At 37.3% G+C, this 24,258-nt stretch overlaps 2 protein-coding genes across 4 annotated transcripts in view; one reads left to right on the forward strand and one right to left on the reverse strand.

Annotated features, from left to right (window-relative positions):
* The window catches only part of cftr (CF transmembrane conductance regulator), a 33,118-nt gene extending 18,652 nt beyond the window's left edge, over window positions 1-14,466 (forward strand). For both annotated transcript variants that reach the window (XM_067390353.1, XM_067390354.1), the window contains exons 17-27: window positions 29-309; window positions 406-485; window positions 2,916-3,066; window positions 7,262-7,489; window positions 7,789-7,889; window positions 8,279-8,506; window positions 9,633-9,788; window positions 9,873-9,962; window positions 12,196-12,368; window positions 12,478-12,583; window positions 13,292-14,466. In XM_067390353.1, the coding sequence (XP_067246454.1) occupies window positions 29-309; window positions 406-485; window positions 2,916-3,066; window positions 7,262-7,489; window positions 7,789-7,889; window positions 8,279-8,506; window positions 9,633-9,788; window positions 9,873-9,962; window positions 12,196-12,368; window positions 12,478-12,583; window positions 13,292-13,504 (1,807 nt within the window). In that variant the 3' untranslated portion in view covers window positions 13,505-14,466. The remainder of the gene's footprint in view (window positions 1-28; window positions 310-405; window positions 486-2,915; window positions 3,067-7,261; window positions 7,490-7,788; window positions 7,890-8,278; window positions 8,507-9,632; window positions 9,789-9,872; window positions 9,963-12,195; window positions 12,369-12,477; window positions 12,584-13,291) is intronic.
* Window positions 14,467-16,557: 2,091 nt separating this feature from the next.
* Window positions 16,558-24,258, reverse strand: part of cttnbp2 (cortactin binding protein 2) — a 53,179-nt gene continuing 45,478 nt past the window's right edge. For both annotated transcript variants that reach the window (XM_067390358.1, XM_067390357.1), the window contains exons 17-23: window positions 23,558-23,736; window positions 23,110-23,315; window positions 21,735-21,917; window positions 21,565-21,616; window positions 21,365-21,476; window positions 20,421-20,567; window positions 16,558-17,729 (exon numbers count right to left, since the gene is read on the reverse strand). In XM_067390358.1, the coding sequence (XP_067246459.1) occupies window positions 17,484-17,729; window positions 20,421-20,567; window positions 21,365-21,476; window positions 21,565-21,616; window positions 21,735-21,917; window positions 23,110-23,315; window positions 23,558-23,736 (1,125 nt within the window). In that variant the 3' untranslated portion in view covers window positions 16,558-17,483. The remainder of the gene's footprint in view (window positions 17,730-20,420; window positions 20,568-21,364; window positions 21,477-21,564; window positions 21,617-21,734; window positions 21,918-23,109; window positions 23,316-23,557; window positions 23,737-24,258) is intronic.

Genomic DNA, 24,258 nt, shown 5'->3' on the forward strand with positions numbered 1-24,258 from the left:
ATACTGCGTTTTAACTATTTTGTTGCAGTGAACTTTGGAAAGAAGAACAACAGCGATTTGACCCAAATATGACAAAGCACTCCAACATGTCTTCATCTGGACAAAACTATGCAGTCATTGTGACCCCCACTAGCAGCTATTACATTCTCTACATCTACGTGGCCACGTCAGAGAGCCTTCTTGCAATGGGATTTTTCCGGGGTCTTCCATTTGTGCACACTATGATCACAATTTCCAAGAAACTGCACCAGAAAATGCTGCGTGCTGTTCTCAGTGCACCCATGTCTGTGCTCAATACCATGAAGACAGGTCAGTGTTATGTAAAGCTGAAAAAATCTTATTTCCAGAGGTCCAGTTTCTGTTTTAATACCTTACCGTTCGTGTCCTAATATAATTTTTTGGCAGGCCGAATCATGAATAGGTTCACCAAAGACATGGCCACAATAGATGACATGCTTCCTCTCCTCATGTTTGACTTTGTCCAGGTTTGTGAAAATTTTAGTCAAAAGCATTTAATTGGTGGGTAGATGGGTTTCTGTTTAGTGCAGGGTTGCTCAGTCTTGCTTTTGCCATTCTGCAAGTTCAGTTTCAACCAGGGTTGGCAGGTCTGCACAACAAAACCACCTGTGGTAGTGATGGTTAACCGGAGTGGTGGTTGATGTCGCATCAACCCGCAGACTACAATAACTACCTGTGGCAACAGTGTAAAAGTTGCCCGATTCCGCAGGAAAACCGCAGCCTTGCCAACACTGGTTTCAACTCTGACGAATTCATACACTATCAGTACTATTTAACAATAACATGCTCTAAAATAATTTTTCAAATGGACAAGAATGTTTTCCTATAGGCTTTTTAGTGATTTCTAACACACATTTATGCTTTTTGGGACAATATTGCCCACACTGTCTTGCAGTATGGAAGAGGTTTGACACTTCTTTATAGACAAATGTGATGTGTTTAAAGGGTTAGTTCACCCAAAAATGAAAATGCTGTCATTAAGTACTCACCCTTATGTCGTTCTACACCTGTAAGACCTTTGTTCTTGTCTGGCTATCACCAGACCAAGCTCAATTTAAAATTGAACATTGGTCTGGGGAGTTTGCTTTGTATTTCCTACTGCACAAGAGGCGTGATCAACAAGCATTATTCACGCAATTGGATAGTCCTTCAACCAATCAGATCAACGATCCGGGTGACGTACTTTTGCAGAGCGATGTGAAAACTCCAGACAGGTTGAGTTTATATTGGTTTGTAGCATTGATCAGCGGTTTGCAGAAGCAGCAATGGCATCGAGCGATTTTTGCAGGTTGTGCAAAAAAACATGAAAGTGAATGGTATTTACACCCAGTCGAGCGATTTGTTTGCTAAACTAAAGAAGTCATTTAGCATCATTGAGAGGTTAAAAGGAATTGGATTGAGGGTCGTGCAAGACACGTCATCGTGTTATACCCGCCCAGTGTCATAGAAAGAGCTCTGTACCCGCCAATAGCGAGCAAGGTGGATAAGCCGGTCTGTGTTTGGTTCCCGCCAAAAGTGTAACAGATGCAGCAGAAATGAATGTACGGGTTTCCAGACTGAGTTGCCGGGCGAAATCAAATCACCGGCAGATCAGTCTAGGTTTACCCAGTCTACCTTCGTTCATCTTCAAAACACAAATTAAGATGTTTTTGATCAAATCCGATGGTTTAGTGAGGCCTCCATTGACAGCAAGATAACACTTTCAAATGCTCAGAAAGCTACTAAAAACATATTTAAAACAGTTCATGTGATACAGTGGTTCAACCTTAATGTTATGACGAGAATACTTTTTGCAGAAACAAAAAAACAAAATAAGGACTTTATTCAACAATATCTAATGATGGGCGATTTCAAAACACTGCTTCATGAAGCTTCGAAGCTTTATCTTTTGTTTTGAATCAGTGGTTCAGAGCATGTATCAAACTGCATGTAAGTCATGCCCCCCAGTGGTGAAACATTGACATTTTGAAACACTTATGACGTAACGAAACCTTGTTTACTAAAATCACGTGACTTTGGCAGTTTGATACACGCTCCAAACCACTGATTTGAAACAAAACATTTGTAAAGCTTTGAAGCTTCATGAAGCAGTGTTTTGAAATCGCCCATCACTAGATATTGTTGAATAATGTTGTTATTTAGTTTTTTTGGCAAACAAAAAGTATTCTCGTCGCTTCATAACATTAAGGTTGAACCACTGTAGTCACATGAACTGTTTTAAATATGTTTTTAGTAGCTTTCTGGGCATTTGAAAGTGTAATTATCTTGTTGTCAATGGAGGCCTCACTGAGCCATCAGATTTGATCAAAAAAATCTTATAATTTGTGTTCTGAAGATGATAGAAGGTCTTACGAGTTTGGACCGACATGACGGTGAATACTTAATGACAGAATTTTCATTTTTGGGTGAACTAACCCTTTAAATTTTTTCAAATATAAAAAAAGATTTCACCAAGGCTGCATATTTGATCAAAAACACAATAAAAACAGTGGTGTTGTGGATTTTTCTATTCTAATATATTTTAAACAGTTTATTCCTGTGATGGCAAAGCTGAATTTTCAGTATCATTTCTCCAGTCTTCAGAGTCACATGATTCTTCATAAATCATTCTAATATGCTGATTTGGTGCTCATTTATCAAACATTTATTACTATCAATGTTGAAAATAGTTGCGCTGCTTAATATTTTTAAGAAAACCAAATTTTTTTTTTCAGAATTCTTTGATGAAAAGAAAGTTCAAAAGAACAGCGTTTATTTGAAATAGAAATCATTTGCAACATTATAAATGTACTTTCACTTTTAAACAATTTAGTGCATCCTTACTGAATAAAAGTACTAATTTCTTTTAAAAAAATACAGAACATAGTATCTTTGCTTTTTTGCTTTTCTTCCAACAGTTGACTCTGGTGGTGGTTGGATGTATTCTTGTGGTGTCCATCGTGCGGCCGTACATATTCCTTGCGGCTACTCCCCTGGCCATTATTTTCATTGTGTTGAGGAAGTACTTTCTCCGTACCGGTCAACAGCTTAAACAGCTGGAGACAGAAGGTAAGGCCAGATAGTGTGTGCATTCTTTGCATGCAGTTGTTAGATACGTCTTTGCAGTTGGCAAAGGGATTCCTGACGCACTCTGCATGCTGGCGTGTGGCTTGTTGCCAGGGACGAGAAGGCCAGTTTGACAGGGCCCTGATGGGAGGTCAGTGCTAGGTCCGAAAACAGGGGAGGAGCAGAGGATGGATGAGACAACCAGAAAGGGAGAGGATATCTCAGAGGAAGTGGCATGGGCGGGAGGTCAGAGCTTGGTCTCTCAACCAATTATCTATGGTCTATTGCCTCTCTGAATAAGGCAGACCATTTCTGTTGGTTTTTTGTAACTCAATTGTCGACACTCTTCCCACTGTCAGTCTGTCCAGGGCCACAGAGAAAGCAACTAAGGCTTTCCGTACTTTGTAATACTGGGTTGGCAAAACCCGACCAGGGATTTCCTCTGCTGCTATCCTGATGTCATTCACTCATCGTCCACAAGCGATGAGCAACAAGCTTTATGGCGGGGATCCCAGAAAACTGCGCAACTCTATTGTTTTTCAGACAAGAGAAACTAAAGGCATTGTCTTGCCTATAGAAAGAGAAAGGAATGCTGCAAGGAAAGCCTTTATGAATGAGAAAAATGTGATGATTTAGTGATATCATGGGTAGCCGAACTCTAGGATTAGTTAATTTTGTTTATGAGGTTGCCTGGAGGCCAAAGGACAGAGGGCAGGACTTTTATTTCTTCCTTCCTGTTCCTGACGCCTTCTGTTACTGGAAATGTGTGGCATAAATGATGTTGAAATTCAATAAGTACTTGAGATTGACAGTTGAAGGAGTAGTTGACCCAAAAGATAGAAAATTCTGATCCGTTCTAAACTGTTAAGCATTTAGAACTGAATTAAGGATGTGTTTTAAATTCTACTTTTATTCCTGGATTTACATTGAATTTGAATTGAGGTAGCAAACAGGATGCAGAATTGCAATTCAAAATTTTAAATGAAAGTCATATTAAAATGAATTGAAATTTCATGTGGATTGTAATGGACTTAACTAGAAACATACATATCAGTACAAACATATTGCACTGAAATTTTTAACTAGAAACAAATAAAACGAGGTGGAAGGGGTGGAAAAACATAATTTCCCAATGAATTTCTGTGGTCAATTCAATTACATACAGTTTGGGAATTTGGGATTGATAAGATTTTTGTAATGTTTTTGAAAGAAGTCTCTTATGTTCATGTTATGTTTTTTTTTTTTTTTTTTTTTTTACTACATTAAAAACAGTAACATTGTGAAATAAAATGAGAATTTAAAACTTTTTATTTTAATACTATTTATTATATATTTTAAAATATAATTTTTTGATTCTTGATTGTAATATGTTGATTTGGTGCTCAAGAAACATGTCTTATTATCAATGTTGAGAACAGTTGTGCTGCTCCTTTATACTTTTGTGGGAACCATAATACTTCTTTTATTTAAGGTTAATTTGATGAATATTAAATTCACAAGAACAGCATTTATTTGAAATAGAACTTTTTTATTACATTATAAATGTCTTTATGTCTGGTGTCACGTACTTGCTTGACTTGATAATCCAGATTCGAGAGGCTTGACGCAAATTAACAATGAAATCACATTTAATAAACACAAGAAACAGTAACTAGAAACACCAGCCAGAAATGTTAAAGGTGGTACAGAGGATGTTTTCGTCGACTGAGTTTTTGAAATGAGCACATGCGGAAGAACAATCCCCCTCCTTCACAGCTCATTTCAAGTGAACGCCTCCCAAAACTTATGCACGAGTGTTTGTTTACTACCAGCATTCGCTGTGTTGTTAAGCCGAGCACACATTTTATGACTAGCTAAAACATTCTGACTGTGCTCAACATACAGCGATAGTTTCCTGCTCCTGAAGCAGATTTATATACTTTCACATGGAATTTGAACACCGACTGTAATCGCAGACTGAATGCAACTGGCTCTGACTGGACGCGTTTGAGCGCGATCAGTCATAAGTATCAATTTACATTCATAATCGGCCTTACAATCGTTAAGCCGCGCACACACTAAGTGGAATCATTATGTCGGACTCACCGCAGGTAACTCATAATCTGCAGTTATTACTCCTGTCTCCTGACAAAAACATTGCATGCAGCGCCTGTGGAGTGTGGAAAGTTACTGGAGTGCGCAGCCGTGCACGTCTCTCACAAGGAACGTCATGGCAGTGATTGACAAGCCAGAGGACCAATCATTTACGCGATGATCACGTAAACGATTGGCTGATGTTTTTAAGGCCCTACCTCGTGCACAGATGATGTATATTAATAATATTCCTTTCAGTGCACCTAATAAATAGTCTTTTATCACTTAGTAAAGACAGTTTCAAGTAATATTGCAAAAATGTATAAAACAAAACATCCTCTTTACCACCTTTAACACAAGACAATGAACAGACAATGACTGAGGGTTTAAAAAGTAACAAGAGGCTAAATGAAGGACAGGTGTTGGTGATTAATCGACATGGTAACAAACAAGGGTATCTATGGAAACTAATAAGATGGTAATAGAAACAAGGAAACAGAAACTAAACCACAGGAGGAGAACACAGGCACAGCAAGACAACAGAAAATCAAAATAAGAGTCCATGAAACAGACACACAGGGAATCGTGACAACTGGGACTTTTGATCAACTTAAAGGGTTCACCCAAAAATGAAATTTCTGTCATTACTTACTCACCCTCATGTCGTTCCAAACCCATAAGACCTTCGTTCATCTTCAGAACACAAATTAAGATATATTCAATGAAATCCAAGAGGTTTTTTTATCCTCAATAGAAAGCAATGAAATTACCACATTTAAGGTCCAGAAAAGTAGTAAAAACATTATTAAAATTGTCAACTTGACTACAGTGGTTCAACCTTAATGTTATGAAGTGACGAGAATACTATTTGTCTGCAAAAACAAAACAAAAATAACAACTTTATTCAACAAATTTGTCTCTCCCCTGTCATTCTCCTACGCTATTTACGTTGCAGCGCTTCCAGGTTCTACATCTGAACGCCGGCTCAGTATTGGCAGATGCTGTTCACGTGAGCAGCACGACGCATACATGTGATGCTGACGCAGGAGCCGGCCAATACTGAGCTAGCGTTCGGATGTAAACACAGAAGCTCTAAACTGCGTTCGTTCCGTCAACTGCACACGAGACTGACAGGTGAGAGACAAATTTGTTGAATAAAGTCTTTATTTTTGTTTTGTTTTTGTGCACAAAAAGTATTCTCGTCGCTTCATAACATTAAGGTTGAACCACTGTAGTCACTGTGACTATTTTAATGTTTTTACTACTTTTATGGACCTTGAATGTGGTAATTTCATTGCTTTTTATTGAGGATTAAAAAAACCTCTTGGATTTCATCAAAAATATCTTAATTTGTGTTCTGAAGATGAACAAAGGTCTTGAGGGTGAGTAATTATTGACAGAAATTTCATTTTTGAGTGAACTAACCCTTTAATGTGACCTTGCTAAATAAATTTATATTTTAAAAATCATACTTTTAAATTGTAGTGTATTTCATATGAAAAGTCATCATAAAAATGGCTCATACACCAAAATTAGGTTTGATTTGAGCGTTACAGTGGAGGAAAGTATTTGCACCGAATGACTTGCTGTGCACCAAGTAACATGTCGTATTGCTTAAGAAGTATATACTACCTGGCCAAAAATATACCAAAAATTGATGCACCTTTTGATGGAAATAACATCACAACATTTATTTACATCAAGAGGTGCATCAGTGTTTGGTCAAGATCTTGTATTGACAATGCAAGAGTCAAGCACTTTCTAAAGTCTATTCCAGCACATCCCAAAGACTTTCAATGAATTTAAGGTCTGGACTCACAGGTGCCAATTTATGTGTGAAAATGATTCTTCCTGCTCCTTAACCAACCATTCTTTCACATTTTGTGCCTGATGAATCTTGACATTGTCATCCTGGAATACTGGAATATGGCCATGATGTGTCTTCCTACATGGTTGTTTAAGAAATGAAAAGCTACATACTCCATCACATAGGGAACTGTTGCCAAACATATAACATGCTAGAAACATAATAACCGCTGCAATAATAATCCAGTCAATCTCTTAAGAAACAGCGCCTTTTTGTTTTTGTACATTGTTGACATGTTTCATTCTTCTCTCATCACAGCTCGGAGCCCCATTTTCTCCCACCTCATCATCTCCCTGAAGGGTTTGTGGACAATCAGGGCCTTTGAGCGGCAAGGTTACTTTGAGAACCTGTTCCACAAGACACTCAACACACACACAGCCACCTGGTTCCTCTATCTGTCGACCCTACGATGGTTTCTCTTCCGCGCCGACATCATCTTCGTGTTCTTTTTCACGTTGGCCGCCTGGATTGCGGTAGGAACCAACCGTAAGAGCGCTCTTCCATCTGTATCTAGGCAAGATATGTGAGAGTGACCCAAGCAAGCAGTAGAGCATGTTGAGTCAGCGGATGCCACTGTTTATTTGATGGTTCTCGGTGGGTCCAAAAAGCCAATGAACGCTTGATTTAGTAGGTTTTACAGACAATTGGTTGTATAAAGAGATAATTGCAAACAGTGCTTAGAAAATGCCTTTGAAGTGTAGAAGTGAGGTCATTGTGAGCACCCTTGTACTTGATGTTTATACTTGCTTCTTGGTGCACATTAATGCATGTGCGTTATTCCACAGAGGATAAACCGGGTGAGATTGGTATCGTCATATGCCTGGCAATGCTCATTCTAGGCACCTTCCAGTGGTGTGTTGCCACCAGCATTGCGGTAGATGGAATGGTACGTGCCTTTTAGTTTTTCCTCCCTGAAAACAGCATGTTTTTCAATTGTTCTAGACTGCAGAAATCGTCCTGTTCTGTAATGCTGTTGAAAATATTGCCTGAGTGAGTTTAAGCAACATTAACTGGGTTTATCAAGGTGCAGGACGTTTTGTTTTCCCTCACTATGGCCCTATCAGGAGAATAGTTACAATAATACTGATACACATATATACAGTAGTGGTGCTTTATTTTTGCCACATGGTGTAACTGTTTGCGTACTCGTACTGCCTTCCCAAGCACACGCAAACACAGAGGCTAAGCATCATTTAGAGGCTAAATAAACCACATGCAGCTTGGACCTCAGTGGACCTGATTACATCATAGCTCTTCTAATCCTTCTTCCTCCAGATGCGTTCTGTTGACCGGGTGTTTAAGTTCATCGACCTACCGTCCGAGACACCCAAACCAGACAAAAGCAAAGGCTCGGATCTGATTATAGAGAATACCGATGCGCAGGCTGACTCAAGCTGGCCTAATCGAGGTCAGATCGATGTGCGGAATTTAACAGTCAAATACACAGAAGGGGGTCACGCTGTCCTTAAGAACCTCTCCTTCGCTGTGGAGGGTGGACAGAGGGTATGTACAAGAAATTCCCAGATTTAAACTCCTCTTTAAACGTTAAAAAAGTAAATGCTAACAAGCTAGGTTTTCTTCAAACGGTGCATTTTGTAACAGGGTTGTCTCACAGCAAGACAAAACAATGGGCTATAGCTTGAATTTTGCCTTTATTTTATACGGTGGTGAGTAAAAGTCAAAGGTTACTAGTGAAAATGCTTGATTTTTTTGTATTTAGTCTAATTTAATGCAATTTTTCATTACAAATATATTCTCAGCATCACATCTGAGCTTTTGTGTAAAGGAGTTCAGTGGCACAAATTTGCTTATTTGATTAGTGGCCTATAAATATATAAATAATTTCTTATTCATTTTTAGTCATAAAATTTCTGTTTTACGTTTTTCAGAATCTATACTTTGAATATAAAATAAGATATTAAATTATATTTTGAATCCCAGATTTTCAATTTGTAGAATTTGGATTGTACTGCTGTGCAAAGGTGAAATTAATTGGCTATTACACCTACGCTGGAGCTGAGAAAAATGGATTCAAAGTTCTTCAAGATATTTTTCTTTCAATCTGAGCACAGTTGAGCCAATTCACAGTACTTGATTTTGGTTATATTTCTGTTTTGACAAAGTTACTGCATTTTGCCTTTCTAACAATGTCGGTGATAAGCAACATATAGCAGATTAGCTAAAGGCTAAAATTCATTTCTTGCATAAGAGTCTCATGTGTTCAGCCTTATATTTGTCAGATTCTTTTGTACAGTCATTTCTGTGAGTTTTGCGATGTATGTTGTGAGAAATCCATGTGGGAAGGGCATAAACACAAGCATCCATTACAACAGTATTAATAAAGATGCACTTTTGTATTTCCATAGCATTTTTCAGAAATTTCAAGTCATATTCAGGGTTGCCAGGTCTGCACAACAAAACCCGCCCAATTGTTAATCAAAACTTGCCCAATCATGGCCAAAACTAGCCCAGTCGTGTTCCAGAGTGGTCCCCTATTAAAAATCTTACTCCGGGGGGTAAAAATAGGTGTTCGAGGGTGGGGGGACTACATAAACTACCCATTGCAACAGTGTAAAAATAGCCCAATTCTTGGCAACACTGCTCAGATTGATCATGTGCTCTTTTTCAGGTGGGCATCTTGGGCCGAACAGGTTCTGGGAAGAGTTCTCTGTTCAATGCTCTTCTGAAGCTGGTTTACACAGATGGAGATATCTCCATTGACGGGGTCAACTGGAACAAAATGCCACTTCAGAAGTGGAGGAAAGCCTTTGGCGTGGTGCCTCAGGTAACAGCAGTTCAGGGAACAGCTTTCATCCTCTCTCTTGATCAAGTTATATTTTTGTAAATGTCTCCTTCTGCACCACCACAGAAAGTCTTCATCTTTACGGGACCGTTCCGCTTGAACCTAGACCCTTATGGCTGCCATAGTGATGAGGAGCTGTGGCGGGTCACAGAGGAGGTGGGTGTCTTTGCTGCAGGGGTCCAGAGCAAATGATCAATGACTGTGAGGTCAAGTGGTTTGATGACCCTTTTTTCTAGAGCAGTTCAAAGACACTGGAAAAGCATTGTCTTTACTGCCTTTACTATGGCAACACTTTATTTGCCACTGAGCATTTATAGGTGAAGGGTGTAATTCATACAACTTTCAAACACCCCATCTGTCATTGAGCAAACTGATAGCTCTGCTTCAAACTCACACCACTGGTTAAGCCAACGTAACATTGTTTTGTAAAATAAAATTATTTGTTTAAAAAAAGAAGACTTGAGTTAGTATAGACAGCAAATAGGATTTTAATACAGGTAAATCCCAATAAGGTAAAACTTCACAGTAAGGTTTCATTGGTTAACTACATTAGTTAACATGAATTAACCATAAACAATACTTATACAGCATTATATATATTAATTTTAGGTAATGTTAACTTCTACAGTTACTAATACATTATTAAAGTCAAAAGTCTGTCAACATTAATTATTGCACAGTGAACTAATATGAATAAACAATTGTATTTTTATTAACTAACATAAACCCAGGTTAAAAGATGCTGTACAAATATATTGTTCATAGTTAATGTTAACTAAATGAAAACAATTGCATTAAAGTCCATATGCAAATAAAATGTTACCTTTCATAGTTAGCTATACACTTTCATTACCTAATTACCTAACAATTTTATAAAAGATCACATCAAGGTTTCCCAATTAAAAAATGTCATTTTTTTCCTTTTACTAAAATAAATGTATTCTATTTAGTGCATGTGATCTTTGTCAGCCACAAAAAAACATTTTTTAATCCTTGACGAATGTCGGACTGAAACGTTACATTAAATATATTGCATGTTTTGCAAGCTGTGGTAGTGTGTGGGCTTATTTTTCCTTCTCTGATTAGTTGTTATCTTACACACATACCAATTTTTCCGGTGTTTGAGGTTCCTATTTATTGTTTATAAAATAAGTGACCTTTTCAAAAGCAAAGCATGAGGTCATTTGGTTTATCCATCAAGAAAACACGGGACATTTTTGTGAACCAGTGATTACATGCTTAACCTCTAAATGTTGTTATGCCGGGCCAAGAGATAACACACTTCATCTTGTTACAGTACCTTTTTCTTTATTTAGTTTTAATATAGGTGAAATTTTAAAGTGACAACAGTATTTAAATTCAATGTCATTTTTAATTTTAGTCATCAAAATTCAGTGCACCATTTTATGAAGGCAGAACATTAGATCGAAAATAGGGTGAATGCTAGTTGTAATATCTAAGTGAACATACAGTATGAGTGTTATTTAAAGGGTTAGTTCACCCAAAAATACAAATTCTGTCATTAATTACTCACCCTCATGTCGGTCCAAGACCTTCGTTCATCTTCAGAACACAAATTAAGATGTTTTTGATAAAATCTGATGGCTCAGTGAGACCTGCATTGACAGCAAGATAAAAAAGATGTATTTAAAACAGTGCATGTGACTACAGTGGTTCAACCTTAATGTTATGAAGCGACAAGAATACTTTTTGTGCGGCAAAAAAACCCCAAAATAACGACTTTATTCAACAATATCTAGTGATGGCCGATTTCAAAACACTGCTTCATGAAGCTTCGAAGCTTTACGTATCTTTTGTTTCAAATCAGTGCTATGGAGCGTGAAAGTCAAGTAATTTCAGTAAACGATTCTTCGTTACATCATAAGTGTTTCGAAATTTCAATGGTTCACCACTGGGGGGCGTGACTTTGGCAGTTTGATACATGCTTCAAACCATTGATTCGAAACAAAAGATTCGTAAAGCTTCGAAGCTTCATGAAGCAGTGTTTTGAAATCGCCCATCACTAGATATTGTTAAATAAAGTCCTTATTTTGTTTTTTCTCATCGTTTCACAACATCAAAGTTGAACCACTGTAGTCACATGAACTGGTTTAAATATGTCTTTAGTAGCTTATCTTGCTTTAATTAAAAGTAAGTAATCTTGCTGTCAATGGAGGCCTCACTGAACCATTGGATTTTATCAAAAATATCTTAATTTGTGTTCCAAAGATGAACAAAGCTCTTACGGATGTGGAACGACATGAGGGTGAGTAATTGACAGAGTATTCCTTAATGAACTGCAAGTATGCCCTGTTCCCTTCCTGTAAAAAGCATAGATGATTTGCTGGAAGGTTTGAGTGAGCAGTTGTTTCTGTGTTTGTGTGTGAAGGTCGGACTCAAGACACTGATAGAGCAGTTTCCAGACAAACTGGACTTCCAGCTGGAATACGGAGGTTATGTACTGAGTAACGGCCACAAACAGCTCATATGTCTGGCTCGCTCCATCCTCAGCAGAGCGCAGATCCTCCTCCTGGACGAGCCTAGTGCCCATCTCGATCCAATGTGAGTCCCAACAACACTGTTCCACAAATAACACCACTGGCTAATTCCAAAGTACAGTGAATTCATGTCATGGTTAATAATGGTAGCTGTGCTTTGTCTTTGGTTTCAGAACAATAAAGGTGTTAAAGAAGACATTGCGACAGTCTTTTTCCACGTGCACTATATTACTGTCCGAGCACAAAGTGGAACCGCTGCTCGAGTGTCAGTCTTTCTTGGTAAAGCTTTTGCACTACCTCTTCCTCTGTCTTTTTTTTTTTTTTTTTTTTTTGAGAATTATTATTCACATTTTAGTGTTATTTTTACTGGTGACAAAAAGGCAACTACTAACAAAAATAATGAGCGCTCATTACATTTACAGTCATTTCTGTCAAACAGTAGGGATAATTTATCTGTGCTATTCAAAAAAAAAAAGCAAACTTACAAAGTTTGATGTCAGTAAGATATTTTTAAAAAGAAATGAATTCTTTTATTCAGCAAAGATGCATTAAACTGATAAAAAGGCAGTAAAACATTTATAATGTTACAAAAGAATAAATGCTGCTCTTTTGAACTTTATTCATCAAAGAATTCTGATAAAAATCTATCGCAGTTTCTATAAAAATATTAAGCAGCGTGTTTTCAACATTGATAATAACAGAAGAAATGTTTCTTGAGCAGCAAATCAGCATATTAGAATGATTTCTGAAGGATCATGTGACTAAAGATTGGTAGCTTTGCCATCTCAGGAATATATTATATTATTAAATCTATATGTTATAATAGAAAACAGTTCTTTTAAATTGTAATAATATTTCACAATATAACTGTTTTAACTGTATTTTTGATCAAATAAATGCAGTCTTGGGGAACATAAGAGACTTTGTTCAAAAACTAGTTTTAGCAGAAAATAGATTTTTAAAAGTTTTCCTCGATCTCTGTCGCAGATGATGGATAAGGGTCAGGTGAAGACCTACGATTCCATTCAGAAGCTGCTGAATGAAACCATTCATCTAAAGCAGGCCATAAGTCCAGCCGAGCGCCTCAAACTCTTCCCTCGTCGGAATTCCAGCATGCGCACCCCTCAATCCAAACTAAGCTCTGTTACTCAGACACTACAGGAGGAGGCGGAGGACAATATCCAAGACACTCGCCTCTGAGCGTCTTAAACTGGACTTCATACGGACGCTTCCCTATCATGCTTTCTAAAGGTCTCCGAATGGTACATTATATTGGATGACCTATCTTCAGAACACATCTGACATTTGTTATGAAAAAGATATGTATTTTTCCTTAATGTCACAGGAGGTACTCAATATCCACTCACAATGGGACATTGTGAGGCCAGGAATAATTGAACACTGTAAAAAATTGTATAATGCAACTTTTGTGATTCATCTGTTTGTTTTTTTTAATCATATCAAATGTATTCTTTTCATATTTCTCTCTGAATGCTTAATTTATTAAATTATCCTGAGACCATCCTTTGAATGTGCAGGAAAATGTGATCATATGAATCATGTAAATGGCAAAACAATTACTCTATTTTCTCATTTCTTTAGGCATGTCATGGAACTAGGAAAGGCACAAATAAAAACATTGATTATTTTAACTTGTAAATATACACTGCCCGGCCCCAAAAAAGTCACTGTTTGGATTTAAATGGTCTCTTAAGGATTTGCCTATGACTGGATCATTAATGCAGTGATTATTGTTTCTAGCATGTTATATGTTTGGCAACAGTTCTTTTAACCCTAATTGATGGAGTGCTTAAACAACCATGTAGGAAGACACATCGTGGCCATATTCCAGGATGACAATGTCAAGATTCATCAAGCTCAAATTGTGAAAGAATTGTTGGGAGAGAGCATGAAGAATCATTTTCACACATGAACTGGCACTTAAATTCATTGAATTCAGTCTTTGGGATGTGCTGGAGGAGACTTTGTCAATACAAGATCTTGATGCACCTCTTGATGGAAATGAATGTGATGTTATTTCCATCAAGAGGACTGTTTTCCATCAATTAAAAGAACTGTTCCTAAACATATAACATGTTAGAAACATAATAATCACAGCAATAATGATCCAGTCATAGACTCTTTAGTATTTGCCTATTTAAATCCAAACAGCATCTCTTTTTTTTTTTTTTTTTTTGGCCGGGCAGTGTATATAAAGGACTTTTCTGTGAAATAAATATATTTTTCAAGACTACGTTTCTCTTGTTTTTTCTGTGACACCAGAACGACCTCATGCTCATGCCACTCTTATCTTGTGTTACAGTGGGAAGCGTCAGGAGAGAGGACACAAATACTTTATAAATGCAGACCTGCCAAACTTGGGATTTTTTCTTTTTTTTTTTGAGTATTACAGTATAGTACACTATAAGCGGTATGGAAAATGGATAAATGGAGGCCTATAATTAATGTTATAATAAACATTCAATATAAGTAAGTTTTAGGTTTTAACGTTTGTGTAACGTTATTCTAATGTTCTCCAAACGTTAGTCTAACATCCTCCTAACATTATTATAACATTATTTTACCGTTCCTCTAACGTTATTCTAACATGCCCTTAACATTACTCTAACGTTCCCTAACCTCTTTGCTCCAATATCATTACCCTGCTGTATATCAGTAATCAATTTTCTGATTTTTAATCATCCAGCACACCCATGATTCATATAACCTTATTATAAAATTATTTTGCCGTTCCCCTAACGTAATTATAACGTTATTTTAACGTTCCTGTAACATTATTCTAAAGTTATTTTAACATTTCTATAACATTATTCTAATGTTAGTCTAACATTTCCCTACCATTATTATAACATTATTTTACTGTTCCTCTAATGTTATTCTAATGTTTTCTCAATGGAAATAGAATGTCAATTTTCCGTTTAACAAACATTGTTCTAACATTCCCCTAATGTTATTATAACATTATTTTAACGTTTGTTTAATGTTATTCTAATGTTCTCCAAACGTTATTTTAACATCCCCCTAACATTATTATAAAATTATTTTACCGTTCCCCTAACAGAATTATAACATTATTTTAACATTCCTGTAACATTATTCTAAAGTTATATTAACATTTCTATAACATTATTCTAATGTTAGTCTAACATTCCCCTACCATTATTATAACATTATTTTACTGTTCCTCTAATGTTATTCTAATGTTTTCTCAACAGAAATAGAATGTTATTTTTTGGTTTGTAGAACATTATTCTAACATTCTCCTAACATTATTATAACGTTCCTGTAACGTTATTCTAATGTTCCTACAACATTATTCTAACGTTCTCCTAACGTTATTATAAAATTATCTTAACATTCATTTAACATTATTCTAATGATATTTTAATGTTTCTGTAACATTATTCTAACATGCCCCTAACGTTACTCACAGATGTTCCCTAACCTTTTTGCTCCAATGTCTGGGAACATTATTTTATGGCTGCAAAAAATAAAACCTAAAAAGAACCAAATACTAAAGTTGGGGGAATGTTCTATGCTTGTTGGGGCCCAGCTAACAATTTTTGGTTCCCAGAATTTTAGTTTTTGGTTCCCAGAACATTCTTTTTCAAGGTTTGTTTTTGGTTAGCCAGGAAAGTTTTCTTAACGGAAACAGAACATTAGGTTTTGGTTTGTAGAACGTTATTCTAACATTTTATTATTATTATTTTAACATTCCTCTAACGTTATTTCAATGTTCCTCTAACATTCTCCTAATGTTATTACAACTTGAAAAGCATAAGAGACTGACAGGGAAGAGAAGAAATTGTTGAATAAAGTCATTATTTTTGTTTTGTTTTTGTGCACAAAGTTAGAAGTTAGTTAGAAGTAGCTGTACTACTGTACTGTCCTCGCTTAAGGAATCAGTCAGACGGTGGGAGTGGAAGGGGGATCAAGAGGGATTTTGTGTTGCTGTTGATTTGCAGTCTCTTTTTAATGATAGGCCTTACATATTTGTCAATCATCCCCGCTTGGTATTAGGGGAATGAACCAAGCAATATGATTGGACAAACTCTTCTTTTACCATTGCTTGATTAAAAGTATTGCGTGTGCACAGAGGCGTCACCAGGTTTTTGCATAGTCTAGAGTGACAAAACAATCTGCAAATGATTCCTGCGGAATGACTTGGTTTTAAACATACACAATGTTAGCTGTGTGGAGAAAGAAAACACAAGAGCTGTTGTCTAGGATAGTGCATTTTTAATTGTTGTGCTTGGAGGAAACAGGAGAATTTCTCTGAACCTCATCCGACAACTATAATACAGTTAAACATCAGAGGTCGACTATAATCTCTTCTGTACATATGAACAATACTGACTCTAAAATAATACTTGTTTATCCTAAATGTTCAATACAGAAGACAAATGAAAGTTAATGCGCACCGCTTCCAATTTCATAGGTGAGTTTCACACAAGTAGGGGTCAAAGTTCAAGCCAGTCACTGAGCACGCATGAGAGTAATTGAAAATACTAATTATGGCTTAAAGAAAAAAAAAAATTCTGTGTTCGCAATGGCGGTACTTATTGCCACATTCAGTTTGTTTGGAAACGAGTGAAAAAATATGAACCAAAATTTAATATTACAAACAATATATACAGTTCTCAGATTCCCTTCAAAAGTCCTCCAATGTACAGTACAAGCGCTATATCACACACACGTACGCACGCACGCACACACACACACACACGCACACACACACTAATCTATACAACATTTAAGTTCCCAGTTATTATTTACACATATTTGGTAAAACCCTGATTTCAACAGTTTTAAAAACTCACCTTTCACTTATTTAAACATAAAACACGATTGATTGAAAATACTAAAGAGCAAAAAGACTACCAGCTCTTACTTTGATCCAAAACATTTGACCTAAAAGGCAAACTTTAAAGTGTTCAAGCAGTCTTTCTCCTGTTAGTTTATCTTACTCTTTTCCTCCCTCAAAGTTCTTTACTTAAACAGTTGAATATATTAAAACTATGGTCCCAAAGTACACAATGTAATATATTGTAACAAGTATGGACAACATGTACAAATACTAAAATGCTGCCAGTAACCTAACTTCACAAAATAGTGGGCAATAACAGACTGAGGGCAAAGGGAGGGCAGTGGGAGGTGTCTATCCATGGTTACTGTAGTTTTCATTACAGTTGGGGTCCAGGAACCAGATCTGGCCTTGTGAGAAGTTGTTTGTGTTGTTGTGGGGTGGGAGCTGCCTTGCTCTGCTGCTCGTGGAAGCTCTGCTAGGGTTGCTGCTGCTGCTGCCGCTGGTGGTGTTCACCTGCTGAGAACCTCTGCTGCTGGGGACGGGCAGATGCGACCTGGGCCTCGTCACTCTCCGAGGAGAAGAGTGACCGCCGTCAGTCTTTTCACAGACAAAGAAAAAAACATATTTAATAAAAATAAAAGGGAGAATGTACCTTAAACATGTGTTTTGTTCCAAAAACTAGCAAGCGACCAACAGAGGCAACAATGTGGTATAAGTGTTTAAAAAAAAACAATATTTGAGTGTGCTACATTTTTGTGTTTATTATAGCATCACACTTTTAGCTTAAAGGTACAATCTATGATATTGTTTTCCGCTAGAGGTCGCTAGAAGCCTATTCAAAACAAAGGCGTAGTTTGATGACGCCAAGTTTTAGATTGGAAACTTGGGACATGTGGTCTCCATCTCAACGGACGGTGCAAAAGAATAGGGATTGGAGTCTGGAAGAACTCATGTTCGTGGATGCGATTATTAACGTTACTGTAGTATGAAGCAGAGCAGGACCGAGTGTTGCGGGAGCTGAACGAGGAGCTGGAGCGATTGATCAACACACGCCTCACGAGCAGCGGGACTTTTATTATGACACAGTCGCCGGCGCCGCTTCCGCTTTTCCGGTCATGCGTTTACGGGAGCTGTCCTTGTCGACAGAACCAGCGGCAGATGGTAAACAGTAATTATGTTCCATAAATAAGTAACACAATCCACCATATAACGTGCAAGAAGTAAATAAGGAACTGCTTGAAGCAAGCTAGTGGTTTGCTGGACGCTAGACACTACTTCTGCATTTGTCCACAGCACTGTTGTCATGTGGTTTCTACATCGGTAAAGGCGGTAACAAAGGGTAACTGACGTCATTGACAGGCGACTGCACTGCCCCGTGTCACTGTTTAGAATGGGAACTTTCTCATGATTTAAAAGTAGTTGAAAACATTAGAGATATTGTTTGTAATCAGATGGACAAAATATATAACACTAGCCTAGTGGTTTTTGGATATTTTACTGCAAAAATTTTACATATTGTACCTTTAACAACATACTAACTCTACTTTTTCAGCGGCCTTGGATCCAGAAGTATTTTTCCCATAAGGATTATTTTTTTTAAAAAGTCTTCATTAAATGGTTAGTTCACCCAAAAATGAAAATTCTATCATCATTCACTCGCCCTCATGTCAAGACGACATTTGTTCATCTTCGAAAGACACAAATAAAGTTATTTTAAATGAAATCTGAGAGCTTTCTGTCTCTCCACTGACAGTCCACGCAACTACCACTTTAATAGAGATCGTAAAACGAATCCATATGAATTGAGCAGTTCCAAGACGTAGGTGAATTTTTTTCTTCAGTACAACAGTAAAGAAGATTTTTAGCTGAAACCGTGGTCCTCTGATTCTTATAATGGAAGTCAACGGGTGCCGTCACTTTGAGATAAAAAAACAATGACAAAATTAATACCCGCGGCTCCTGACGATACATTGAGGTCTTAAGAAGCGGTGTAAACAAACAGCGTCAGCTAATGTTTGATTTTGTTCCCGCGCATACATGATTATGCGTCAGGAAGCACATGTTTCAGACAGTCGTGAATGCGCTGAGGACCGTTTGCAAGGCTGCGGATTACAAGTAAAATTGTTGTAAATAATTTAGTTTTTTGCATATACCGATCGTTTCGCTTCTTAAGACCTCAGTGTATCGTCAGGAGCCATGGGTATTAATTTTGTTTTGTCTGCATATGTTTTTTTGAATCTCAAAGTGACGGCACCCATTGACTTCCATTATTTCCATTAAAATCTTCTTTACTGTTCTACTGAAGAAAAAAAATTCACCTACATCTTGGATGGCCTGAGGGAACATTTTTCTTTAAAGGGTTAGTTCACCCAAAAATGAAAATAATGTCATTATTACTCACCCTCATGTCGTTCTACACCCGTAAGACCTTTGTTCATCTTCAGAACACAAATTAAGATATTTCTGATTAAATCTGATGGCTCAGTGAGGCCTGCATTCACAGCAATGACATTTCCTCTCTCAAGATCCATAAAGGTACTAAAAACATATTTAAATCAGTTCATGTGAGTTCAGCGGTTCCACCTTCATATTATAAAGCGACGAGAATACTTTTTGTGCTCCAAAAAACAAACAAAATGACGACTTTTCAACAATATAGTGACTGGCCAATTTCAAAACACTGCTTCGGAGCTTTACGAATCGAATCAGTGATTCGGATCTCCTATCAAGCGGCTAAACTGATGAAATCACATGACTTTGGCGCTCCGAATCACTGATTTGACTTGTAAAGCTCCGAAGCAGTGTTTTGAAATCGGCCCATCACTATATTGTTGAAAAGTCGTTATTTTGTTTTTTTTTTGGCGCACAAAAAGTATTCTCGTCGCTTTTTAATATTAAGGTTGAACCACTGTACTCACATGAACTGTTTTAAATATGCTTTTAGTACATTTATGGATCTTGAGATTTTCATTGGCGTTGCTTTCTATAGAGGCCTCCCTGAGCCATCGGATTTTATCAAAAAAATCTTAATTTGTGTTCCGAAGATGAACGAAGGTCTTATGGGTGTAGAGCGATATGAGGGTGAGTAATAACTGACATTATTTTCATTTTTGGGTGAACTATCCCTTTAAGCGCAGTGTAAAAAGCCCTATCTGTGCATTATATGTAGAATGTCCAAACTGGTTATTTATAATGTTCTGTGACCGTTAGGATGATGCCTTAGAAGGAACCTATGTAGGTGTCTCAGTAGGCTTTGGAACAGAGTCATGGTGTTTTATCAAAGCTTGCCTTCTGTGGTGGAGGATGGGTCATATCCATGGCACTCTCTGTTGTAACAGGGAGTGTTTGGGGCTGCGTGACCTCACCGTCACTCCTCTGAGGAGTGGGCGGACTGGAGTCTGGAAGCATGATGAAGTCCTCTTTGAAGAGAGCAATCTGTACCAGGTAAAAGAGGAAATAAACACAGCTTGTCAATTCCTAGAAACTGCAAGGCCATGTGCTTTACAGTGCCAGTAGCTTGAACAGAAAGTCTCTGAGAGAAGCACAAGCTGATTTTTTTTTGTAGTTGACAGACTAAAACTTAAACCACTGCTTTGTAATGTGTATGTAAAATGAACAAATAAATACCAATAGTAACAAACTATATTTTTACATTTTCTGAATGCTACACAATGCTACAGCTGGATGTTGCGGATGTCGCTATGTGTAGTTGCTACAGTGTTCTGGGTTGTTTATCGCTGGCCCAAAAGTATATGATACACGGGTCCCCATATATGGCTTCAGTTCCTCCTTTAATGCAAGTCAGTTGGATTTTTTTTTCACTCACTTTATTTTCAATATCTAAATGGACCATTTAAATGCAAGTAAACTGAGCATCATTCTACTCATCAAAGAATCCTGTTTCCACAAAAATATTAAGCAGAACAACTGTTTTCAACAATAAGAAACGTTTCTTGAGCACCAAATCAGTATTTGAATAATTTCTGAAGGATCATGTGACACTTATGACTGGAGTAATGGCTGCTGAAAATGTAACTTTCCCATCACAGGAATAAATTATATTAAAATATATTAAAATAGAAAAAAAATATCTTAAATTGTAATAATATTTCACATTATTTACTTTACTTTTGATCAAATAAATTCTGCCTTGGTGAGAATAAGAGACTTCAAAAAATGTTACAAATCTTACCGACCCCAAATTTTGAACAGCGCATATTAATGTCTATTACCTTACTTATGTCTGGCTCAGATTTGCTAAAGCACATGGTCTGGAGTTCTCTGATGAGATCCGTCTCATCATCAGAGCAGAAGGACAGACCCACAGCGACTCCGTCACTGAGTCTGCAGGAACATACACACATAATCATTGAGTCACACTGCCATCTGCTGGTAGTACTAACACAAATACGCACACACATAGAAAACCAACCTTGCATGATTGACATTTGTCATTGAGTGAGTGCTTGAATTGGCCAGAGATCCTATATTATAAGAATAAAAGAATATGGGTTATTTAATAGAAACAAAATGGCAAAAGCAGATTGTTACTGTAGCTGAGGTGCATTTACTGCAAAATCAAAGCCATCAGTTACACCTCACCTTCTCTTAAGGAGCAGCTAGAGCTTCTCCCAGAGGCGGGGCTTCCTTTCTTCCGTGGGCTGGTATTGGCTCGTCTCCAAGCGCCATTATCGCGTCCTTTTCGGCCACCTTTCCTGTAGGCGGAGCCAATGGTGGAAAGAGGAAAACATCCTCCTTGGAACTCTGGTAAAAGCCTGTCAATCTCTAACCACACAGACAGAAAAATAACCCATGTTATTAGTAACACCGCTACAAGTTTCATTACAAGCTATTCACACACTGGCAATAAATAAGAGATTAATGCATGAAAATTCTTACATATGCCCCTTTAAAGGTGCCCTAGATTCAAAAATTAAATTTACCTCGGCATAGTTGAACAACAAGAGTTCAGTACATGGAAATGACATACAGTGAGTCTCAAACTCCATTGTTTCCTCCTCCTTATATAAATCTCAATTGTTTAAAAGACCTCTGAAGAACAGGCAAATCTAAACATAACACCGACTGTTACGTAACAGTCGGGGTGTACGCCCCAATATTTGCATATGCCAGCCCATGTTCCCAACATTATTAAAAGGCATTAGACAAGGGCAGAACATCTGGATCTGTGCAGAGCTGAATCATCAGACTAGGTAAGCAAGCAAGGACAATAGCGAAAAAATGGCAGATGGAGCAATAATAACTGACATGATCCATGATATTATGATATTTTTAGTGATATTTGTAAATTGTCTTTCTAAATGTTTCGTTAGCATGTTGCTAATGTACTGTTAAATGTGGTTAAAGTTACCATCGTTTTTTTACTGTTTTCACAGAGACAAGAGCCGTCGTTATTTTCATTTTTAAACACTTGCAGTCTGTATAATGCATAAACACAACTTCATTCTTTATAAATCTCTCCAACAGTGTAGCATTAGCCGTTAGCCACGAAGCATAGCCTCAAACTCATTCAGAATCAATGTAAACATCAAAATAAACACTGTACTTACGCGATTAGACATGCTGCATGACGAACACTTTGTAAAGATCCATTTTGAGGGTTATATTAGCTGTTTGAACTTTTTTATGTTGTTTAAGGCAAGCGTGAGCTCCGTGGGCGTGGAGCACCAGATTTAAAGGGCCACACACCCTGAATCGGCTCATTTCTAATCATGCCCCAAAATCGGCAGTTAAAAATTATATATTAAATCTTTTTTTAAAAAGTTCTAGGGCACCTTTAATGGCTGATGGTCAGTGTTAGTGAAGTTACTTTGAATGTGGCTTGAAAAATTATCTCAGTACTGAAATAGCTGCATTATTGTAAAATCAACTGAGCTACTGTCAAGCTACTGATAAATGTAGTTATATTTGTTGCATCTTTTAGTTGTTTGTTCCCAAACAATTCATGGTGCTGTACCTGGTCTGGACAGTGGGCAGCCTTGCAGCACAGCCTTATTCAGAAGGATATTGAGAGCTGCTTTGACAACCGCTCTCTGACCTGGACTCAGACCTTTGCTGTTGGGAGACCGTCGTTGAGAGGGAGAACGCTTGGCTGTTACTCTAGATATAACAGCGTCCTCGACCCGTGGAACTATCACTGCATTCCAAAGCCTCACTAACCACCTAAACAAAAAGACACATGGACCAATTTGAACACAAAAAATGCAATTTCATTTCAATTGACCCAGTGTTGTGAAAAATATTAATTTGATATATCTGAATATTTGAAACTGCATGTTTAAAAATATATCGATACACTATACCAGCTGTGCTTTATTTACTTGTTTTGAAATATTTTATTTTACAGGGCAGTTGTATTACAATTGTCTTAATTCCAGTATCGTGACAACATTAAGTTGACTTACTTTGGAATGGCCTGGGTCTGTTCTGGATTCACAGGGCAGGACAGGAAGATATAAGGTCCCAACAGGGCCTCTGAGGTCCCTAGACGTGACAGACAGGCATTGAGCTGGTGCCACACTGAGCACACCCAAGAAAGCGCTTTGTGTACGGGATCATCAGATGTCCAGCACTGGCCCTGAGTCTGCAGAAACACAGAAAAACTAAGTTAAGAGGAGGTTCACTCAAAAAAAAAAACATTTTATGTTTAAAAGTCTCCATTTTAACTGCAACAACAACAAAAACAACTCTTTATGTGCTCCAAAAATACATATACTTAATATACTAAACCAGTGTTTCTCAACCAGTGGGTCACAAGACTGTTTTAAAAAGGTTGCAGATTATGTAGTCAAAAAGAAAAACAACAACAACAAAATGTAATTGTAAATGTGTTTTTTTGATGCAAGATTTTTATTTTGAAAGATGTTTGCAAAGGCAAACGCAGTGCCTGAAAAAACATTTTGTTCTAATTCAGTATCTGCTGTCAGATTAGGTATTGTCAGGCTAAATGTCAGTGTCATTATTCAAACGTTATTTTCATAATGAAATGAAAAGTCTCTCACCTTCCTGTTCTGTCAAACATTATACTGTGCTCACAGCGCACACACTCATTCATTGCACTTGCAAATATGGAGGCATGCGCTATATATCTCTTCACTATATATAA

The sequence above is a fragment of the Chanodichthys erythropterus genome, chromosome 7, assembly GCF_024489055.1.
Source record: "Chanodichthys erythropterus isolate Z2021 chromosome 7, ASM2448905v1, whole genome shotgun sequence".
NCBI lineage: Eukaryota > Metazoa > Chordata > Actinopteri > Cypriniformes > Xenocyprididae > Chanodichthys > Chanodichthys erythropterus.